Raw genomic sequence first — 17,363 nt, 5'->3', positions numbered from 1 at the left:
AGTTCCTACCCGGCCTGTGCCAGGACCTCCACAGCATTTTAACCCAGACAGTCATCAGGGCTGCCCCAGATACATCTGCCTTGCACGGCCAACGCCAGCATTCTGGGCGACCCTGCAGGACGCCTCCAGCTAGTACGTTGCACTCTGGGGAGGTTGGAGAGTAGGAGGCCAGGACATTTACTTGATACTGGGGTTTAATAGCCATTTCCCTTTATTCTTCCTTAGTGTACAAAACTCCCACTTCTCCCCTCCCCCCAGATGTGGCCCTTCCTCGCTTCCTTCACTCTGAAGAGCTAGGGCCCGGCTGCAACAAGGCCTGCTTAGCACAATGTGGCTATCAGGCAGGAGAATGGCCTCCCAAGCCGCCACCACAGCCCGTTTGCGAGGTTGATAATCCAGCTCCCCGAGGGGCTGGCTATGCTCAGACACAATCGTCCCACAACAGAGGCCGCCCGATAAGGGGACAGTGACACTGGCTAGTAGATGCCTTGGGAAAGTTACAGTCTTGAGCCGTTGTATTTACTGTATTTGGGTTCCTACAATAGTACAATGTCATAACAGGTGGCTGCTTAATACAGGAGGACAAAACACATGCCCACTGGGACTGATTTCCCTTCTGAGCAGCCAATGCCCTTCTGGAAAGTTACAGACATAAGCAAAGAACCCTACCTCTGCAGGCACCCCTCTCCCTTCCCACACCCCTTGGCAGGGTCATTGCTGGGCAATGTACACGTAGGCAGTTCCAGGGCTGGAAGAACACACTGGCCAGGTGACTGACCACCTACCATGGTGTGAGGAAGTACAGAGGAGCCAAAACCCTACTTCAGACATTTTATACCCACAGCAAGGGATAAGAGGAGTCACAGGAACATAAAAATGGCCACACTGGGTCAGACCAGTGGTCCATCTAACCCAGTATCCTGTCTTCTGACAGTGGCTGGTGCCAGATGCTTCAGAGGGAATGAACAGAATGGCACTTTCCAGTGACCCATCCCTTGCCATCCACTCCCAGCTTCTGGCAATTGGGATACAGGGACACTAACAGCCTGACCATCTTAGCTAACAGCCATTGATGGACCTGTCCTGCATGGATTTATCTAGTTCTGTTTTCAACCCAGTTATAGAATCATAGAATATCAGGGTTGAAAGGGACCTGAGGAGGTCATCTAGTCACACCCCCTGCTCAAAGCAGGACCAATCCCCAAATAAATCATCCCAGCCAGGGCTTTGTCAAGCCTGACCTTAAAAACTTCAAAGGAAGGAGATTCCACCACCTCCCTAGGTAACGCATTCCAGTGCTTCACCACCCCCCTAGTGAAAAAGTTTTTCCTAATATCCAACCTAAACCTCCCCCACTGCAACTTGAGACCATTACTCCTTGTCCTGTCCTCTTCCACCACTGAGAATAGTCTAGAACCATCCTCTCTGGAACCACCTCTCAGGAAGTTGAAAGCAGCTATCAAATCCCCCCTCATTCTTCTCTTCTGCAGACTAAACAATCCCAGTTCCCTCAGCCTCTCCTCATAAGTCATGTGTTCCAGACCCCTAATCATTTTTGTTGCCCTTCGCTGGACTCTCTCCAATTTCTCCACATCCTTCTTGTAGTGTGGGGCCCAAAACTGGACACAGTACTCCAGATGAGGCCTCACCAATGTCGAATAGAGGGGAATGATCACATCCCTCGATCTGCTCGTTATGCCCCTGCTTATACATCCCAAAATGCCATTGGCCTTCTTGGCAACAAGGGCACACTGCTGACTCATATCCAGCTTCTCGTCCACTGTCACCCCTAGGTCCTTTTCCGCAGAACTGCTGCCTAGCAATTCGGTCCCTAGTCCATAGCGGTGCATTGGGTTCTTCCGTCCTAAGTGCAGGACCCTGCACTTATCCTTATTGAACCTCATCAGATTTCTTTTGGCCCAATCCTCCAATTTGTCTAGGTCCCTCTGTATCCTATCCCTGCCCTCCAGCGTATCTACCACTCCTCCTAGTTTAGTATCATCCGCATATTTGCTGAGGGTGCAATCCACACCATCCTCCAGATCATTTATGAAGATATTGAACAAAACCGGCCCCAGGACCGACCCCTGGGGCACTCCACTTGACACCGGCCGCCAACTAGATATGGAGCCATTGATCACTACCCGTTGAGCCCGACAATCTAGCCAACTTTCTACCCACCTTATAGTGCATTCATCCAGCCCATACTTCTTTAACTTGCTGACAAGAATACTGTGGGAGACCGTGTCAAAAGCTTTGCTAAAGTCAAGAAACAATACATCCACTACTTTCCTTTCATCCACAGAACCAGTAATCTCATCATAGAAGGCGATTAGATTAGTCAGGCATGATCTTCCCTTGGTGAATCCATGCTGACTGTTCCTGATCACTTTCCTCTCATGTAAGTGCTTCAGCATTGATTCTTTGATTCTAATATCCAACCTAAACCTCCCCCACTGCAACCTGAGACCATTACTCCTCGTTCTGTCATCTGCTACCACTGAGAACAGTCTAGATCCATCCTCTTTGGAACCACTTTTCAGGTAGTTGAAAGCAGCTATCAAATCCCCCCTTCATTCTTCTCTTCCGCACACTAAACAATCCCAGTTCCCTCAGCCTCTTCTCAGAAGTCATGTGTTCCAGTCCCCTAATCATTTTTGTTGCCCTCTGCTGGACTCTCTCCAATTTTTTCACATCCTTCTTGTAGCGTGGGGCCCAAAACTGGACACAGTACTCCAGATGAGGCCTCACCAATGTCAAATAGAGGGGAATGATCATGTCCCTCGATCTGCTGGCAATGCCCCTACTTATACAGCCCAAAATGCCATTGGCAACAAGGGCACACTGTTGAATCATATCCAGCTTCTCGTCCACTGTGACCCCTAGGTCCTTTTCTGAAGAACTGCTGCCTAGCCATTCGGTCCCTAGTCTGTAGCGGTGCATAGGATTCTTCCGTCCTAAGTGCAGGACTCTGCACTTGTCCTTGTTGAACCTCATCAGATTTCTTTTGGCCCAATCCTCCAATTTGTCTAAGTCTCTCTGTATCCTATCCCTACCCTCCAGCCTATCTACCTCTCCTTCCAGTTTAGTGTCATCTGCAAACTTGCTGAGGGTGCAATCCACGCCATCCTCCAGATCATTAACGAAGATATTGAACAAAACCGGCCCAAGCACCGACCCTTGGGGCACTGCACTGGATACCGGCTGCCAACTAGACATGGAGCCGTTGATCACTACCCGCTGAGCCCGACAATCTAGCTACCTTTCTATCCACCTTATACTCCATTCATCCAGCCCATACTTCTTTAATTTGCTGGCAAGAATACTGTGGGAGACAGTGTCAAAAGCTTTGCTAAAGTCAAGGAACAACATGTCCACTGCTTTCCCTTCATCCACAGAGCCAGTTATCTCATCATAGAAGGCAATTAGATTAGTCAGGCATGACTTGCCCTTGGTGAATCCATGCTGACTGTTCCTGATCACTTTCCTCTCCTCTAAGTGCTTCAGAATTGAGTCCTTGAAGACTTGCTCCATGATTTTTTCAGGGACTGAGGTGAGGCTGACTGGCCTGTAGTTCCCTTAATTGTAGTTCCAATTCAGCAGTCTCTCATTGGAGTCTGTTTTTGCTGGCACATGATGACATCAATCACAATGGTCACCTGCACATCTTCCAGTGTGATATATGCCATCATGTGCCAGCAATGCCCCTCTGCCATGTACATTGGTCAAACTGGACAGTCTCTACATAAAAGAATAAATGGACACAAATCAGATGTCAAGAATTATAACATTCATAAACCAGTCGGAGAACACTTCAATCTCTCTGGTCACTCGATTTCAGACCTAAAGGTCGCAATATTAGAACAAAAAGCCTTCAAAAACTGACTCCAACGAGAGACTGCTGAATTGGAATTGATTTGCAAACTGGATACAATTAACTTAGGCTTGAATAGAGACTGGGAGTGGATGTGTCATTACACAAAGTAAAACTATTTCCCCATGTTTATTTCCCCCACCCCTCACTGCTCCTTGGACGTTCCTGTTAACTGCTGGAAATGGCCCAACTTGATTATTACTACAAAAGGTTTTCTCCACCCCGCCCCCCACCACTCTCCTGCTTGTAATAGCTCATCTTAAGTGATCACTCTCCTTACAGTGTGTATGGTAACACCCATTTTTTTCATGTTCTGTGTGTATATGAATCTCCTCACTGTATTTTCCACTGAATGCATCCGATGAAGTGAGCTGTAGCTCACGAAAGCTTATGCTCAAATAAATTGGTTAGTCTCTAAGATGCCACTAGTACTCCTTTTCTTTTTGCGAATACAGACTAACACGGCTGCCCATCACTCCCTGGAGCGTTTACAGCACACACTCTCCCACAGGGGTAGGTGATCTGTTACCAGCACAGAGAGCAGTTGGTGCCACAGGAAACCCTCAAGCTCAGGCCCTGCTGGGATTTCTGATCATTCACTGCACTGACACAGAATGAAAGGGGAGAACAAAGAGTCTTTACTCCGGCCCAGGCATCAGGAACACTGGGGGTTCCCACCAAGACACAGCTCCCAGGTGGCGAGGGAGATCGAAACCAACTTGCCTGTGCTCCTCTGGCGTCACTAAGCTACACACACATGGCAGCCTGGTGTGTGTGTGCGCATGTGTGCGTGAGGACTGCCAACCCCAAGCATCATGGGTGGCAGGTATCATAGGCTGGGGGATGCTGTGCCTCCTCATACAGCCTGGCATGACCCCACCCATGCTCTGTCCCAAGGCCCCCTCCTGCAGTTCCTGGCACTCTGCCCTGGCCCAGGCTGGCTGGGGCTGGCCAACCTGCCATGGGTACTCAGGGCAGCTGCCCGGCGCTCCAGGGCTGGCTGCCCAGTGATCCAGAGATGGAGATGCTGCAGCCATGCCACATAGGCATAGGAACAAGTAGTGTGGGGAGTGCTGCAGCACCCCCAGGCTCCCGGCTGCAGGCCCCGTGCACCCGGGGTCCCGGCCTCAGCTCTGGGGGTGGGGGGGGTGGATAGGGGTAAGGGGGCTAGTTTTCAGCACCCCCACTATTAAAAATATTCCAGCACCACTGCCATGCCACCTGGTGCTGGGGCCGGGGGCCACGATGAGGTGCTCTGGGGTCCTGCAGGGGAGGGGGGACAGACAGGGAAGGGGAGGTGTGGGACCTTGAGCACAAAGGTAGGGGCCGGGAGCTAGCCGTCCCCAATGGCTGGGTCACCAGCCGCCCATGCCAAGCATTCAAAAACCATGCAACTGACTGCATATTAAAAACCGCACATTTTGGGTTCTTCATGTGCTTTCTTTTATGAACCTTTCTTGGTAGAAACAAATAGAAGCTGAGATTCTCCCATATTCACATGACTCTCGGTGCCAGGGCCTTGAGAACAACACCAAATCTCACCAGACTCTCAGTAAAATCCGGAGAACTGACCGCACTGTGTACATGTGCTTGTTCATGGCACAGGGCAAGGGAAGAAGCACTAGATGTTGCAGGCAGGCTGGTGCACACTATGTGAAAGGGAGGGACAGTGCCAGGAGGAACAGACCCAGTGCTTTTAAAACCAAGCCTTCCAAATACTGCAGAGGTGAGCTAAGGAACGAACTAGAAACCACTCGAAACAGCCTGCCAGAAAAGCCTCAGGCCGCAGGAGTGTCCCAGCCCAGCACCCTGGAGATGACAGCCAGCTCTCTGTCTAGTCAGGATTTAACATTGCACCCATCCCCATGGTATCTGAGCACCTGTCCCATCTACAAACTTTCCCACAGCCCCTGACCTCAGCAGAGCTTCCTGTGACAATTATAGTTTATATGCTGGGGTTACAGAGCACAGGGAGGGATCGGGGTAAGACGCTGAATAACAAACAACACAGAACTGACCAGGGTTAAAAACCAATGAGCAAGGAAAAGAGGGAATGAAAGGAAAGTCGTTGGTACCCTCACTTCCTGCCCTTTGTATCTGGGCTCCTTATGTTGGAAGCTCTCTACGGCAGGAACCGGGCGTACCTGCTCATTCTCTCTAGGGAGGAACCTGGCCTTTCTATGTGCTCATTCTGGCAAGTGCCCACAGCATGCGAGTCGAATATGATATCAGCTGTGCAAAAACACATGCAGTCACTCCCCAGCGGGCCTGTTGCCTCTGCATCTCTCACTTAGATGTGAGCCCATTGAGGCAGGAACTGCCCCTGAATATGTCTGTGCAGCACCCAGCCCAGTGGGGCTCCACACTGGTTGGAGTCGCTAGATGCTATTGCAATGGAAAAGTTACATAATAACAGGGTCCGGGCATACCTGCTTCTGCCCTCTTGTACAGTCTCCAGCCCTAACCAATAATGAATAATAACGGTCTGTCAAACACCATCCCAGCTCTGCTGTGACAGAGAAACAGGCTGTTATCAGCCATGCTCAGGGAAATGCTACAAGAGAGAAAGCAACACAAAAAGCCAAGGGCCAAATGTTTAAGATTCTTTACAGTGTATTAGAACACAAGGCAGGCAGATTCCCTCTCTGGCCTGCTGCGCATATGCTGTAATGCACTGAAGGGGAAGAAATGCCTTGTACACAGAATCGCCCAGCACAGATTACGCCCTGCAGGCCAGACACGTCCGCACAGAGCCAACAATCACTGTATGTAATGTGGGCCCTGTAAGCAGCAGCTGTTCAGCACCCCCTCCCCCCACCCTGCTTTTCAGAGGCAGGCGAGCAGACGACAAGAAACCAGGAGCAAAGGAAAGAGCTGCTCAGCCCCACACGGCCTGGCAGGTACCAGAGAGGCTGCTGTCAGGCCAGTGGGATGGGAAAGGGGGTGGGCTGGCAGTGCACTGCAACAACTGCAGTTCCCGGGTCCCTGCAGAGGCAGAGTAAGTGGAACAGGGCAGCTGGCCCATTACATGAAACCAGGCTCAGCACTCCTGGTCCAGACCAGGGGCTTCCCACTGGGCCAATGAGGAAAGTGGGACAGCACCTGGAGGCTACGGAAGGTCAGTCAGGAGTCAGCCAGGCAAAGGGTAGGAGATGGGAGCTGACAGAGACAGACAGTGGTTCCTGGGGGCAGGTTAAAGGCAAGAGAGAAGAAAGAGGGGTTTGCTGATAGAGGTCCCCAGGGTCAGGGGGGCTGGAGAGGGCCGAAGGCAGGAGAAGCAGCAGAAGGAGATGTCTGCAGGCTCTAAGCTGGAGAGTTAGAGCCCAGGACCAGAGGCAGGAGAGCAGCGGAGGGATGTACACGCTACCGTCTTCTTGCTGGAGAGCTGGGGTGTGGTGAGAGCAAGGACTGTGTGCATGGGGGATATGGACTAGGCACGGGGATTTGGTAGAGACTGCGTGCACAAAGTTGCTGTAATCAGCTGGCCCCCAGGAGGGGTGCTGTTTAAGTAAGAACCTTAAGTGAAGTCCTTTGAGTTACCCAAGAGGGACACTGAGGCGAGGAGCCACTTGCAGGGCTGCCCCAAGGGGGTGTCCTGGAGGAGGCCACTCATCCACAGGGAGACTAGCCTCTGGGGGCATCTCCAAACTGAGAGCAAAGGCTCACTCCATTGCCAAAGGCCCATTTCAAAGTACCGAGTAATGGCTAACGGCCACTTTGGCTCCAGCCAGCAGCAGCAAGATGAGACAGGCCCAGCCATGTGACTGGCAGAAGCAGGGGGACAGTGTTGCAATCCTGGGGCTAATTACCATACAAGAGGCTGCTTAAAGCATGGTGCCTCCTCAGTGCCCTGAGCACTGGGCCGGCAGAGCAGCATGCAAATGGAGACGCCTCTCTTCCTATTCTGGAGTGCGAAAAGGGTGGGGACAAGGAGCATGGCTGGGGCAGATCTCTCAGTGGAATCCCTGATTTGGGCTATTATGTATTGTTGCCCCTTTCCGTTCCCGATCTGAACCTTCTCCACCCCAAGGGGTACGGTCCCAGCAAGCCAGTAACTTTGGGATGGAAATTCCCACAGTATCTACCAGGGACGCTCACCCCATTACATTGGAAACACTGGCTGGCGTGATGCTCATCAGCCAAACCGGGCTTATAAAGCAGGAAGACTGTGCATTGTAAAGCCGATTATACTGATTTGCTTTAGCACAGTGCAGCGAGCAGCAGAAACAGGAAACATCACAATGGTCTTCAGTGTACCGGAGCTGTCTCAATTGTTACGCTCAGCAATACGCCTGTTCCTAGTAACGTGCCATTCAGTTATTTCGGAGAGGAGCAGAAAGTCGCTGCCAAAAGGGACTGGCAGCTTTTGGCTTTGGCTCTGGCTCGGTGACACGTTTTTGCACCAGACTTGTGTAATCCATAAGCAGGCTACTTTCTGGAAGCAAATGGCACTGACAGCTGGATTCCTAGGGAAGGTCACTCTATAGGTTATGCAAGGCAGAAAGAAACATCCCTTTCTGGAGGGGCTCCCTGTGCTCGCTCAGGCAATAAGTAACAGACAGCTTCCTGAGAAATCCAGCTTGCATGAAGGAGCAGACGGCACATCCCAGGGCAGGATCTGAGTGACCTGAGCGATAGCCATGAGCAGAGCCAACTTCTCCAAGCTCTTGACCAGGTGCAGGAGAAAGCAGCCACATGACAGCAGTTATGATTCCGAGGGCCATTGAACGACTCAGCCAGAGGGCCCAGCTGGGAAATCAAACATGCACCTGATGCCCACAGAAAAGTTCTCCCCTCAGGGGATGGCTACACTTCGAGCTGGGTGCGATTCACAGCTCGAGGGGAAATACAGCTAGTGAGCTAAAGCCAGAGCACAGCCTTGTCAGTGCAAGTGGTGGGAGGGACCAGCCGTCCCAAGGACATCCCGACGGGATGGGCCGGGGGCTGCTAGCCCCTCCTGTGGCTGCGGCTACACTCTCCCTAGAATGCAAGCTCGATGAGAGCTCGTGTGAGCATTTCTCCTTGAGCTGAGACACAATCCCCGGCTCCAAGGGCCAACATACTCTAAAGGGCAACATTTCTGTATCCGTTCTTTAGACACAACCTGCGCTGGGGTAGGAGTGCCAAAACCATTCTCACACATATTCAGTCTTGTTTCTAAATGAGTTTGCTTTTCCTGTGTCATCCCTCTTTGTGTCTGCTCTCCCCATATAGTCTAGTGAATGAGTTCACTGGTAGAAAGATCCTGGAAAAAGGCAATCCTAAGTGACTCGTGCAAAAGAAACAAACATACTATGATACCTGCATGTCACAAACAACTCAAATATTCTCTATCCAGAGCTCACAAGGAACTGGAACAAGCTGACAGCCAAGACTCATTCCCAGAGATTTCAAATCAGCGGGAGGAGTGATGGGAAACTCACAAACAGGAAACACTGGGTAAATCACTAGTTGGGAAGAACAGCCCCGCTTCAGAGAGTGCCCTCTCAGCAGTAGATGAGGACTCCTAGTGCCATCTACATTGGGATACCAAACAGCAGAGCCTGATTCCACAGGCGGGTGACATATTCCTGGAGGCTTCATCACATGACATAATCTTTAATTAAACATTAATCTGTAATTCCTGGAGACTCCGGGAAAATCCTGGAGGGTGGGAAACCCTATTCCACAGCAACTTCAGGCCTGGGGCCAGGGAAGGAGATGGGGTGGGGAGATCCAGGCAGTGCACCAGGTCCGCAGCACCTCACGACTCCACCCACACAGAATGTCAGCCACTCCCACTCCTCTGCCCTGCCCAAGCAGGTCTCCCATCAATGAGATGTCTTCACCTGCACCAATTACACAGCAAGACGAGTGCTAGGCTCGCCTGGCTAAGGTCTGGGGTAGCTGTGGGCTGTGAGCCAGTCTGCACAACCCACCAATGCAAACCAGGAACACCAAGCAATGAGCAGGCCAGTCCTTCAGTGCCATATCTACCATCCACTCCTCAGTTCTCCATCTCACCTCCTTTGCCTCCCGCTCGCCACCCACCATCCACGTTATCTCCAGCCTCAGCAGCAGCCTCCTGGGGGCTGCGAATTTGGGGGCGTACATGTTCCCAGGTATGCTGGCTGCCCCAGGGAAGGAGAGGCATGGAACTAGGGTCAGGGAAGGGGTGTTCCTCATTTGTATCTCAACAGCCAAGACTAGGTGCTGCCTCCCCACCTCCTCCCAGCATCCCAACTGAATCAATTGCTTCAGATCACTCCCCACCGCTGGAGCAGTCTCTGCTGGTAACAGTCCCTGCAGCCAGCCCATCAGCAGGGTGTAGCAGCCATGTCAGGCAGGCAGCGTGAGAGGAAGGCTCCCAGCCCGATCGGTGTGTCAGGGCATGGACGGGAGAAACTGCCCTGGCTGGCTATGAAGGGAAACCGTAGGCGGTTGAAGGAGGAAGTGGGGTAAGCAAAGGTCACTAGAGCTTAGTCACAGACCTGCGGAAGAAGCTGCTGTGCTCTGTTAATGCACCAGAGGGGAAACTTCAAGACTTCGTTTCCCTCATTGTCTCAGCTAGCCACTGCTGCAAACAATATGGCACCGGTGGGACAGGGAAGGACAGCTCAGCATGGCAACTGCACAGCACGCAGCAGCCTTGGAAGGGACAGCCCATCATCCCTGGAGAAGAGCCCTGTCCACTCCCTGTTTACAGCAAGGGACAGTCTCTGCAAGACATCTGCAGTTCCCTGGCAACCAGAGTTCTTCCTACCTGCCTCTGGAATATGAACAGACTGGAGCCTGTGTTAGGTGATGATGGGCAGGGATGGCTGGAACCCCCAGGGAAGGGTAGCTAGGAAAGCAGGCTCACTGCCTGTCCTGAGCTCCTCCCATGGGGTGTACATTCAGCAGGACAAGCAGGAGGGGAAATCATGTACTTCTGAAACCCTTGCAACACCAAGAAACAACGGGGAGTGACGGCATGCTGCCTGGGCGGCACCACTCGCCCACTGTGCCTTGATGGGCCAGCTATCTCAGCGAGCCATTTAGAATCAACAGCCAGAAAATGTCCACAAAAGCCTGGCACAAAGAAGCTTCTGCCTGCTGGCACACTCACCCTCCTGGAGTTTGACACTTTGGAGATAGAGAGGATTCCTCAGGACATTGCAGCGCCCTGGCTCATCTTCCTTAGTGAAGAGCAGCAAGTCCGAGTAGATGAAGACGGTCACCTGGAGGGTAAGATGACAACAAAGAAGGCATCAGGAGCCATTGCCAAAGAGCCTCCTTCCAGCCTAGACAGTCATCAGCCCCAGGAGTTAGCCTGGAACTCCAGGGCCTCCTTTCCAGCCCCACAGAGGCCTCTGGAGACACACTGGCAATGAAGAGAGCATTTCAGACACTGCAAAACTCTGACTACTTCAAACGACAGATACTTGCTAGCATCTAGAAGTTATAAGCCCATCACTCCTACCTTGCAGACTGTTATTTACAGGGGACTTCTGGAGCCCTGTGATGGGAGGAATCAATGTGTCCAGAATGTAACAGATGCAACTCTTGTGCCCACACACCCACACCCACACCGCTGTCTCTCCAACCCTCTTTTCCAAGGTTTTCACACCCCAGGATGAAGGACAGGAAATTATTTGAGTTGTGGAAGTTCCTGCCTGGGAGCACATATACTCTCTCAGATTGCATGAGAACCCATCTTGGTGAGGATGAGGGGCTTTGACTATTTTAAACCATCACACACTGTCCTGCTCCCCTCAAGTAAATGACATGTTGGCTCTGAAGTAGCCATGCTAAAGGAGAATGTTTTCAGGCACTTAATGGAGACAAACAATAATACTTAAAAACAATAATGATTTTGGCTGCAATTGGGATGCAAATATTGCAAAATACTGAAGCTACATGCCTTAGCGACTTAACTCCCCTGAAACTCGAGTGAGGGACCTACTATATATTCATGGCATTAACTGCAGAAATGGAAGGCCGATTTTCTTCTGGGTTTGTACAGCTCCTAGCACAGCATGGCTCTGATTCATGACTAGGGCTCCTAAGTGCTACTGCAATAATAATAATAAATAACAAGCAAAAGCATCAACTCATCCACCACGTGTGACTCCACGACTCAGACGTTAGCAGTTCTGTCCTGTCAGCCAGTGTATGGCTCGGCTTGGTTACGAAAGGCACTCACTGGACTCTGAGCTTCCCCAAGTATCAGCCACATGCCCAAAGCATACATCCAAACCTAGATTTAAAAGGGGACAGGACAGACCCTTGAGAACCTCTTGAATTTCTTTCTCCTCTAAAAGTGGGTGCTTCCCTAGACAGCCAATAGGCGAGCTGTGTGAGGGATGAAGTGGAACAGGAGAGAGCCAACCTTGGGCTAGCAAGCTAGGATACAGAGGGACCTAGACAAATTAGAGGATTGGGCCAAAAGAAATCTGAGGAGGTTCAACAAGGACAAGTGCAGAGTCCTGCACTTAGGACGGAAGAATCCCATGCACCGCTACAGACTAGGGACCGATTGGATAGGCAGCAGTTCTGCAGAAAAGGACCTAGGGATCAGTGGACAAGAAGCTGGATATGAGTCAACAGTGTGCCCTTGTTGCCAAGAAGACCAATGGCATTTTGGGATGTATAAGTAGGGGCATTGCCAGCAGATCGAGGGACGTGATCGTTCCCCTCTATTCGACATAGAATCATCATAGAATCATAGAATATCAGGGTTGGAAGGGACCTCAGGAGGTCATCTAGTCCAACCCCCTGCTCAAAGCAGGACCAATCCCCAACTAAATCATCCCAGTCAAGGCTTTGTCAAGCCTGACCTTAAAAATTTCTAAGGAAGGAGATTCCACCACCTCCCTAGGTAACGCATTCCAGTGTTTCACCACCCTCCTAGTGAAAAAGTTTTTCCTAATATCCAACCTAAACCTCCCCCACTGCCACTTGAGACCATTACTCCTTGTTCTGTCATCAGCTACCACTGAGAACAGTCTAGATCCATCCTCTTTGGAACCCCCTTTCAGGTAGTTGAAAGCAGCTATCAAATCCCCCCTCATTCTTCTCTTCCGCAGACTAAACAGTCCCAGTTCCCTCAGCCTCTCCTCAGAACTCATGTGTTCCAGTCCACTAATCATTTTTGTTGCCCTCTGCTGGACTCTCTCCAATTTTTCCACATCCTTCTTGTAGTGTGGGGCCCAAAACTGGACACACTACTCCAGATGAGGCCTCACCAATGTCGAATAGAGGGGCTCGATCACGTCCCTCGATCTGCTGGCAATGCCCCTACTTATACAGCCCAAAACGCCATTGCCTTCTTGGCAACAAGGGCACACTATTGACTCATATCCAGCTTTTCGTCCACTGTAACCCCTAGGTCCTGTTCTGAAGAACTGCTGCCTAGCCATTCGGTCCCTAGTCTGTAGCGGTGCATGGAATTCTTCCATCCTAAGTGCAGGAGTCTGCACTTGTCCTTGTTGAACCTCATCAGATTTCTTTTGGCCCAATCCTCCAATTTGTCTAGGTCCCTCTGTATCCTATCCCTACCCTCCAGCCTATCTACCTCTCCTCCTAGTTTAGTGTCATCTGCAAACTTGCTGAGGGTGCAATCCACACCATCCTCCAGATCATTTATGAAGATATTGAACAAAACCGGCCCAGGACCAACCCTTGGGGCACTCCACTTGATACCAGCTGCCAACTAGACATGGAGCCATTGATCACTACCCGTTGAGCCTGACAATCTAGCCAACTTTCTATCCACCTTATAGTCCCTTCATCCAGCCCATACTTCTTTAACTTGCTGGCAAGAATACTGTGGGAGACAGTGTCAAAAGCTTTACTAAAGTCAAGGAACAGCACGTCCACTGCTTTCCCCTCATCCACAGAGCCAGTTATCTCGTCATAGAAGGCAATTAGATTAGTTAGGCATTTCTTGCCCTTGGTGAATCCATGCTGACTGTTCCTGATCACTTTCCTCTCCTCTAAGTGCTTCAGAATTGATTCCTTGAGGACCTGCTCCATGATTTTTCCAGGGACTGAGGTGAGGCTGTCTGGCCTGTAGTTCCCAGAATCCTCCTTCTTCCCTTTTTTAAAGATGGGCACAACATTAGCCTTTTTCCAGTCATCCGGGACATCCCCGGATCGCCATGAGTTTTCAAAGATAATGGCCAATGGCTCTGCAATCACATCCGCCAACTCCTTTAGCACTCTCAGATGCAGCGCATCCGGCCCCATGGACTTGTGCTCGTCCAGCTTTTCTAAATAGCTTTTCTATGATTCTATGCTGCTGTTCTCCCTGATCTCCCCCTAGCTAAGTGCCAGGAGTTGTACTGCACCTACAGGAATGCTGTCATTGGTTGAGACTGCCGACTACCACAACGTCTTTGTGGCCAAACTTGTGGCAACTTATTCCCCAAAGCAGAAAGTTAAAAAACCTGAATGCTTTTTGCTAGGGTTGTAAGAGAGAATCTGCTTGCTGGCTTCGATACTGCTCTGTCGCCACCATTCCCTGGACCACCCTTCAGCCATGAAAAAACTTGTACAGATACAGACAGACATCATCTTCCCTTCCAAATGCAAACAGATGGACATCGTACCAAAAGGACTGAAGGTAAAAAATCCATTACAATCTATATACCACACAGACTATGCTGACAGCTTGTGCCACACGCTCTCAAAGAAACTGCGGAATCACCTGATCAACATCCTCTACAGCAAACAGGGAAAGATTAAGAATGAGCTCTCAAAAATGGATACTCTCATAAAAAACCAACCTTCCACACAAACTTCCTCGTGGCTGGACTTTACAAAAACTAGACAAGCCATTTACAACACACACTTTGCTTCTCTATAAAAGAAAAAGGACACTAAACTTTCTAAACTACTACATGCCACAAGGGGCCACAGCAATGGTTCCCTCAACCCACCCAGCAATATTGTTAACCTATCCAACTATACTCTTAGCCCAGCAGAAGCACCTGTCCTATCTCGGGGCCTCTCCTTCTGCCCCTCCACCCCCACGAACATGATACAGTTCTGTGGTGACCTAGAATCCTATTTTCGACGTCTCCAACTCAAGGAATATTTCCAACACACCTCTGAACAGCATACTAATCCACAGAGACCTCCCTACCAACACTACAGAAAGAAGGATTCTAGGTGGACTCCTCCTGAAGGTCGAAACAGCAGACTGGACTTCTACATAGAGTGCTTCCGCCGACGTGCACGGGCTGAAATTGTGGAAAAGCAGCATCACTTGCCCCATAACCTCAGCCGTGCAGAACACAATGCCATCCACAGCCTCAGAAACAACTCTGACATCATAATCAAAAAGGCTGACAAAGGAGGTGCTGTTGTCATCATGAATAGGTCGGAATATGAACAAGAGGCTGCTCGGCAGCTCTCCAACACCACTTTCTACAAGCCATTACCCTATGATCCCACTGAGAGTTACCAAAAGAAACTACAGCATTTGCTCAAGAAACTCCCTGAAAAAGCACAAGATCAAATCCACACAGACACACCCCTGGAACCCCGACCTGGGATATTCTATCTGCTACCCAAGATCCATAAACCTGGAAATCCTGGGCGCCCCATCATCTCAGGCATTGGCACCCTGACAGCAGGATTATCTGGCTATGTAGACTCCCTCCTCATGCCCTACGCTACCAGCACTCCTTCAAGACACCACTGACTTCCTGAGGAAACTACAATCCATCGGTGATCTTCCTGATAACACCATCCTGGCCACTATGGATGTAGAAGCCCTCTACACCAACATTCCACACAAAGATGGACTACAAGCTGTCAAGAACACTATCCCCGATAATGTCACGGCTAACCTGGTGGCTGAACTTTGTGACTTTGTCCTTACCCAAAACTATTTTACATTTGGGGACAATGTATACCTTCAGATCAGCGGCACTGCTATGGGTACCCGCATGGCCCCACAGTATGCCAACATTTTTATGGCTGACTTAGAACAACGCTTCCTCAGCTCTCATCCCCTAACGCCCCCACTCTACTTGTGCTATATTGATGACATCTTCATCATCTGGACCCATGGAAAAGAAGCCCTTGAGGAATTCCACCATGATTTCAACAATTTCCATCCCACCATCAACCTCAGCCTGGTCCAGTCCACACAAGAGATCCACTTCCTGGACACTACAGTGCTAATAAACGATGGTCACATAAACACCACCCTATACTGGAAACCTACTGAACGCTATTCCTACCTACATGCCTCCAGCTTTCACCCTGACCACACCACACGATCCATCGTCTACAGCCAAGCTCTGCGATACAACCGCATTTGCTCCAACCCCTCAGACAGAGACAAACACCTACAAGATCTCTATCAAGCATTCTTACAACTACAATACCCACCTGCGGAAGTGAAGAAACAGATTGATAGAGCCAGAAGAGTTCCCAGAAGTCACCTACTACAGGACAGGCCTAACAAAGAAAATAACAGAACGCCACTAGCCGTCACCTTCAGCCCCCAACTAAAACCCCTCCAACGCATTATTAAGGATCTACAACCTATCCTGAAGGATGACCCAACACTCTCACAAATCCTGGGAGACAGGCCAGTCCTTGCCTACAGACAGCCCCCCAACCTGAAGCAAATACTCACCAGCAACCACATACCATACAACAGAATCACTAACCCAGGAACCTATCCTTGCAACAAAGCCCGTTGCCAGCTGTGCCCACATATCTATTCAGGGGACACCATCACAGGGCCTAATCACATCAGCCACACTATCAGAGGCTCGTTCACCTGCACATCCACCAATGTAATATATGCCATCATGTGCCAGCAATGCCCCTCTGCCATGTACATTGGTCAAACTGGACAGTCTCTACGTAAAAGAATAAATGGATACAAATCAGATGTCAAGAATTATAACATTCATAAACCAGTCGGAGAACACTTCAGTCTCTCTGGTCACGCGATTACAGACATGAAAGTTGCAATTCTTCAACAAAAAAACTTCAAATCCAGACTCCAGCGAGAAACTGTTGAATTGGAATTCATTTGCAAATTGGATACAATTAACTTAGGCTTGAATAGAGACTGGGAGTGGCTAAGTCATTATGCAAGGTAACCTATTTCCCCTTGTTTTTTCCTACCCCCCTTCCCCCCCAGACGTTCTTGTTAAACCCTGGATTTGTGCTGGATATGGCCCACCTTGATTATCATACACATTGTAAGGAGAGTGGTCACTTTAGATAAGCTATTACCAGCAGGAGAGTGGGTTTGTGTGTGGGGGGGGGGTGAGAAGACCTGGATTTGGTCTGGAAATGACCCAACTTGATTATCATTCACATTGTAAGGAGAGTGATCACTTTAGATAAGCTATTGCCAGCAGGAGAGTGGGGTGGGGGGAGGTATTTTTTCATGCTTTGTGTGTATAAATATAAGATCTTCTATACTTTCCACAGTATGTATCCGATGAAGTGAGCTGTAGCTCACGAAAGCTTATGCTCAAATAAATTGGTTAGTCTC

The 17,363-nt window shown here is 50.1% G+C and overlaps 1 protein-coding gene across 2 annotated transcripts in view; it reads right to left on the bottom strand.

The window, feature by feature from the left end:
* RGS3 (regulator of G protein signaling 3) overlaps positions 1 to 17,363 on the bottom strand; it is a 176,174-nt gene that overhangs the window by 86,408 nt on the left and 72,403 nt on the right. For both annotated transcript variants that reach the window (XM_077835668.1, XM_077835669.1), the window contains exon 14: positions 10,962 to 11,073. In XM_077835668.1, the coding sequence (XP_077691794.1) occupies positions 10,962 to 11,073 (112 nt within the window). The remainder of the gene's footprint in view (positions 1 to 10,961; positions 11,074 to 17,363) is intronic.

This window comes from Eretmochelys imbricata, chromosome 16, assembly GCF_965152235.1.
Source record: "Eretmochelys imbricata isolate rEreImb1 chromosome 16, rEreImb1.hap1, whole genome shotgun sequence".
NCBI lineage: Eukaryota > Metazoa > Chordata > Testudines > Cheloniidae > Eretmochelys > Eretmochelys imbricata.
The sequence above is the reverse complement of the archived record's forward strand: the minus strand, read 5'-3'. Positions and strand labels throughout refer to the sequence as shown.